The following is a 5,078-nucleotide window of genomic DNA, read 5'->3' as shown; positions in this document are numbered from 1 at the left end:
AATACTTACACTCATCATCAAATACTTACACTCATCATCAAATACTTACACTCATCATCAAATACTTACACTCATCATCAAATACTAATAGTTACACTCATCATCAAATACAAATACTTGCACTCATCATCAAATACAAATACTTGCACTCATCATCAAATACAAATACTTGCACTCATCATCAAATACAAATACTTGCACTCATCATCAAATACTAATACTTACACTCATCATACTGTTTTATAATTTATATTCACCTTTAATATTAACCATTGAGCTTACATGAAAGCGTAAAAATATAGTTTATAATATTTAAAAAAAGACAACCGCTAAAGTTCAGTTTGTGACCACATATTGTTTATTTTATCTTAATTATTCCAGGATGTGCAAATGTCTTAGTTTTTCATCTGAATCTGTTCAAACTTGTTCGGATTAAACAGTAAAACGGCTCTTTTTACTTTCAAATCATAAACGAACTTCAGCCGTGTGCTAGCCTGTTAGCTCGAGCTAACATCCGCTAGCAGAGCAGCATCAGGCGGCTAGCTGTGGAGCTAACAGACAACAGGACCGCTCGTCCGGCCGGTGTGCGGGGTTTTGTCCCTGCTGGGAGGGCAGGCGGGTCGTGAAGCTAACTCCGAGTCAGCTAGCTAGCTAGCCGGTGTTAGCACGTAGTGACGACGCGTTCAGCCTCTCACCAAGCTGTCTGTCAACCTGGAAATGTGACGTCATCTCTCGGGCTCTGACCTGGTTTTTCCTCACACAGAGGACACGCTCAGGTGTGCAGTCAGCCAGGTGAACCTTTACAGAAGCACATCAGTTGTGAACCCCCCTCTCCTGTTCACACCTGTTTTCACACTTCCTGTTAGAGTCAGTCACGTGGACAGCTCTGTGTTCATACCTGCAAGTTCACTTATCCACCTTTGCTGAACCTAAAGTCAGAGTTTCAGACATGGTAACAGATAAAATCGTCTCTCCCCTTCAAGATGGCTGAAATATGAGATGAAAATATTTAATCTTATTCTTGAAAAATATAAAAGTTACATAAATCAAACGTCTCATCTGCTGAATGAGCTGAATGAATATATTTGCTATAATCTGATGCTACTCCAAACGTATCACCTATATCTCCTATATTTTGTATATTTGTTTTACTTACTCTATTCTACTTGTTCTATCTTTTTTATCCACTGTATCTGTATTTAATTGTTTATGAGTGTAACTGGACTGTGGGAGTACAGATTTCTTTCCACCACATGTTGTGTTTCAGCCTCTCTAGATGTTTTTGAGCTCGTCTTGTGCAGCACATCTGTCAAACATCTGTCTTCATCATGAACTAAGGCTGGGCGGTATGACCTCAAATTTATATCAGGGTATAAATTGAACCCCTTCACAGTAACGGTATATATCACGGTAGAAAATTATCATAAAAAGTAAAGATAATGTCATTTTTAAAACATTTATTTATTTTGTAATCATAATCAAATCCAGTATTTTTTGCTGTAGTGCAAATGAACAGAACACAAGTACAGAATAATGTTTTTTATATATTGCAAAATGGTTTCAACAACAAACAAACATTTCTTAAATGTTCAACAAATATCAAAATACAGTGGATGTTATAACCAAGTAAAATTAATAATTTAGAAATAAAAACTATTCTAAGTTGGCATAAGTTGTCTAAAATGTTATAGTGTGACAGGATCTTAAGGGCCTTCAGCTGCACGTAGTCCTGTTATAAAACTGTTCAGATAACTGGAATGTAAGTGTGGTGAAGCTAAATAAATGTAATATCAGGCTGCCATACACGAGCTTCTGCCTGTTGAACTGACCCTCTGCTGCTCTCAGAGCAGAACTGTTACATTAAAAAGATTATTTATGACTGAATGAACGTCCACATCTTTTATCATCTCTGTGGGGAACAATACATAAAAACAAGTTTTTTCTCCGACAACTTGTGTGTTAAAAACTACGGTTGTTAAAGCTTCGCTCTGCGTGACGTGCATGACGTAACTTTTCTACAGTGGGAGGGAAATGTTGAGGATTTATTCTCTATACGTGTTTTAAACTCTATATTTCTTCATTATGTCTGAAGTCCTCCTGCTCAGGTGTGTCTGCACTCACAGCCCTGTTGACACAGGTGTGATGATGTAACTGATGACAGGAGAGGGAACATTTCTGCTGTAGACCAACTTCATACAGTTTCTATCACATTTAGCACACAGCCCTACCATGAAAGTAACGAGGTCATTTCTGTTTCCTCTTCTTCAGTCCGCTCCTTCGGCACCGAGGACCGCCCGACGGACCGGCCCATCCCGCCTCGAGATGACACCTTTGAGTACATCATCTTCAGAGGCAGCGACATCAAGGACCTGACGGTGTGTGAGCCGCCCAAACCCACCTGCTCGCTGCCCCAGGACCCCGCCATCGTCCAGGTACGCCCTCCCTGTTTTCTCTTTGACTTCCTGTCTGAGCCCTACGTTCATGTCTTCAGACTTTATCTGACCAGTTCTGGCCCAGATCCAGATCTGATCCGGTTTCTCCTGACCTTTTCAGTCGTCCATCAGCACCAGCTCTTCGTCCGCCGGCGCCTCCGCTCCGACGCCGTTCCAGTCCGCCACCTCGTACGGCCTGTTCAGCAGGCCTCCGGTCCCGGCCTACAACCAGTTCAGCACCGCCCCGCTGGTCTCCACTCAGTTTGGAGCCGTTGGTGTCGGTAAGTGAGCGGGTCACGGGAGGGTTTGGTTCTGATGGTGTGAAGGGTTCAGGGTCAAGTGAGGAGTCCAGTCGCTACGTGAAGCTCAGACTTCCTGCAGGTCGATGATGTCACCAGGAAGTTTGAGTTTCAGTAACTCAGCTGGCAGGAATCTGAAGGTTTGGTTCTTTTGGTTCAGGTTGAATGTTTCAGCAGGGACTAGGTTCTGGTTCTGGTGGTCTGGTACCAGCACCGTCTCGGTGTCCTGCAGAGAGCTTCAATCCTGTGCTATTCCTCTCATACAGGACGCTTCGTGGTCCCGTTTGTGAGCGACCCAAGCTCCGCCTCCGGCCAGAACCCCTTCATTGGTTCTGTTGTCCCCTCTGACCCGCGGTCTCTGGGGCCTGAAGGTAAAAACCTGCTGGACTGGACTCAGATCTGTGCTCACAGCAGGGGGCTTCGTTTGCTTTAACCTGGACTGAAGCTTCTTCCTGTCCTCAGTGGGTCACCTGTTCAGGTGTTCCTTTGGTTCACTGGGTTTTCCTGTCCTCAGGTGGTCTTTATTGTTCTGTCCTCAGGTGGTCTTTATTTGTCCTGTCCTCAGGTGGTCTTTGTTTGTCCTGTCCTCAGGTGGTCTTTATTTGTCCTCAGGTGGTCTTTATTTTTCCTCAGGTGGTCTTTATTTGTCCTGTCCTCAGGTGGTCTTTATTGTTCTGTCCTCAGGTGGTCTTTATTTGTCCTGTCCTCAGGTGGTCTTTATTGTTCTGTCCTCAGGTGGTCTTTATTTGTCCTCAGGTGGTCTTTATTGTTCTGTCCTCAGGTGGTCTTTATTGTTCTGTCCTCAGGTGGTCTTTATTGTTCTGTCTTCAGGTGGTCTTTATTTGTTCTCAGGTGGTCTTTATTGTTCTGTCCTCAGGTGGTCTTATTTGTCCTCAGGTGGTCTTCTTCCTGTCCTGGGTCTTCCTGCTCTGATGGTCTTGACCTGTAGAAGTTTTCTCTTGTCATAAATAAAAACCTGCTGTCTGTCCTCTGACCTGCCCGGCCCGGCGGGTCGGTTCGGTTCTGCTCCTGCAGCCGCTTCAGTTTGTTTCAGAACAAAGCTGTCGGAGCGTTGGCCAGACAGGAAGTGAGCGAGCAGACGTTCTGACCCGTGTGGACCTCTAACCTGGTCTGTGTTCTGGTCCTCCCCAGGCAGCAGCAGCAGCCCCAGCCTGGACCCCGTGAGAAAGAGTCCCACCTTGGACCAGGCTAACCAAACGGGCTCGTCTGCCCCGCCGTCTTCCAGCACGGCGCCGGCCCCCGGGCTGGGTCGCAGGAGCCCCGCCCACGGCCGTGCGGCCGCCCCGGCTCCCGGTCCGAGCGGCCAGAAGCCTCAGCACCAGGACGGAGGGGACGCGAGGAGGGGTGAGGACGGTCTCTGCTGTCGCTAATGCTAGTAGCTTACTTAGCTTCGGCTGTTGAAGGCGAAGCTCAGAGCATCTGTGAACTTCCTGTTTATGATGGAACCTTCTGGAGTTCTCTGTAATCATGAGGATCAGCAGGTTTACAGTTATTTCTATAAACACATGAGGGTTAGAGCAGCCAGGTGAGGTCAGCTGATGAGTCGTGTCAAACGGCACCAGGTGTTCACACCTGTACCTCTGCTGTTCCAGGAGGAGACGTCCAGAACTCTCGCAGAGCCGAGGGGGAGCAGGCGAGAGGCGAAGCCAGAGAGCCCAATAAATGTCCCACAGGTTAAGATCCACTCGTCTCCGAACCCGTCCTGCATTCCAGTCATTGTCCTGTCCCTCTGTGGCTCCGCCCCCTCCTCTCAGAGCATGTTCTGGAGACGGTGGAGCCGCTCCGACTTCCTGTCTCTAACACCGAAATCTGATCTTCATCGTGACGCCGTCGTTACGTCTACTTCCTGTTTTTGTTTAGGGGATCCAGGATTAGTTGTAACATTAGACTTTATTTAATAAACATATATTTTAACTGTAAAATAAAGATTATAAAAATACTGTTTGTTTTGTAAATTTTTAAAATATATTTTAACACAAACAGAGCCATTTTATTTACACACAAAGCATTCTGGGTAAATGATGACGTGGATAGGTCATCTGTTCGAGGCTAGCGAGCTATATCCACCCTGAAGGATCGACTCTTAAACCAGGGAGCGTTGACAGAGAGGAGAAGGTAGAAATGACTCAGCCTGTAACTGAAAATATGGATGGAGGACAACAGAGCTGCTTCATGGAAGTAGAACCTCAGCTTAGCCTGTTAGCTTTAGCCCCAATGCTATATTGCCTTATATTTATTAGCTCTGTGCTAGCGCAACAAACTAACAAGCTAAACTGACGTCCTCCATCTATATTTTCAGTTGCAGGCTGTCATTTTTGTGTTCCCC

General features: G+C 45.8%; 1 protein-coding gene across 1 annotated transcript in view; it reads left to right on the top strand.

Moving 5' to 3' along the window:
* Positions 1 to 2,268: 2,268 nt before the first annotated feature.
* lsm14aa (LSM14A mRNA processing body assembly factor a) overlaps positions 2,269 to 5,078 on the top strand; it is a gene marked incomplete at both ends in the record, with an annotated part of 4,775 nt that continues 1,965 nt past the window's right edge. The window contains 5 exon segments of the mRNA XM_014026778.1: positions 2,269 to 2,432; positions 2,554 to 2,713; positions 2,998 to 3,102; positions 3,884 to 4,096; positions 4,345 to 4,425. Of these exon segments, the coding sequence (XP_013882232.1) occupies positions 2,269 to 2,432; positions 2,554 to 2,713; positions 2,998 to 3,102; positions 3,884 to 4,096; positions 4,345 to 4,425 (723 nt within the window).

This window comes from Austrofundulus limnaeus, unplaced genomic scaffold (genome assembly GCF_001266775.1).
Source record: "Austrofundulus limnaeus strain Quisiro unplaced genomic scaffold, Austrofundulus_limnaeus-1.0 Scaffold588, whole genome shotgun sequence".
Taxonomy (NCBI): Eukaryota; Metazoa; Chordata; class Actinopteri; order Cyprinodontiformes; family Rivulidae; genus Austrofundulus; species Austrofundulus limnaeus.
This window is presented reverse-complemented; position numbering and strand designations above follow the sequence as displayed.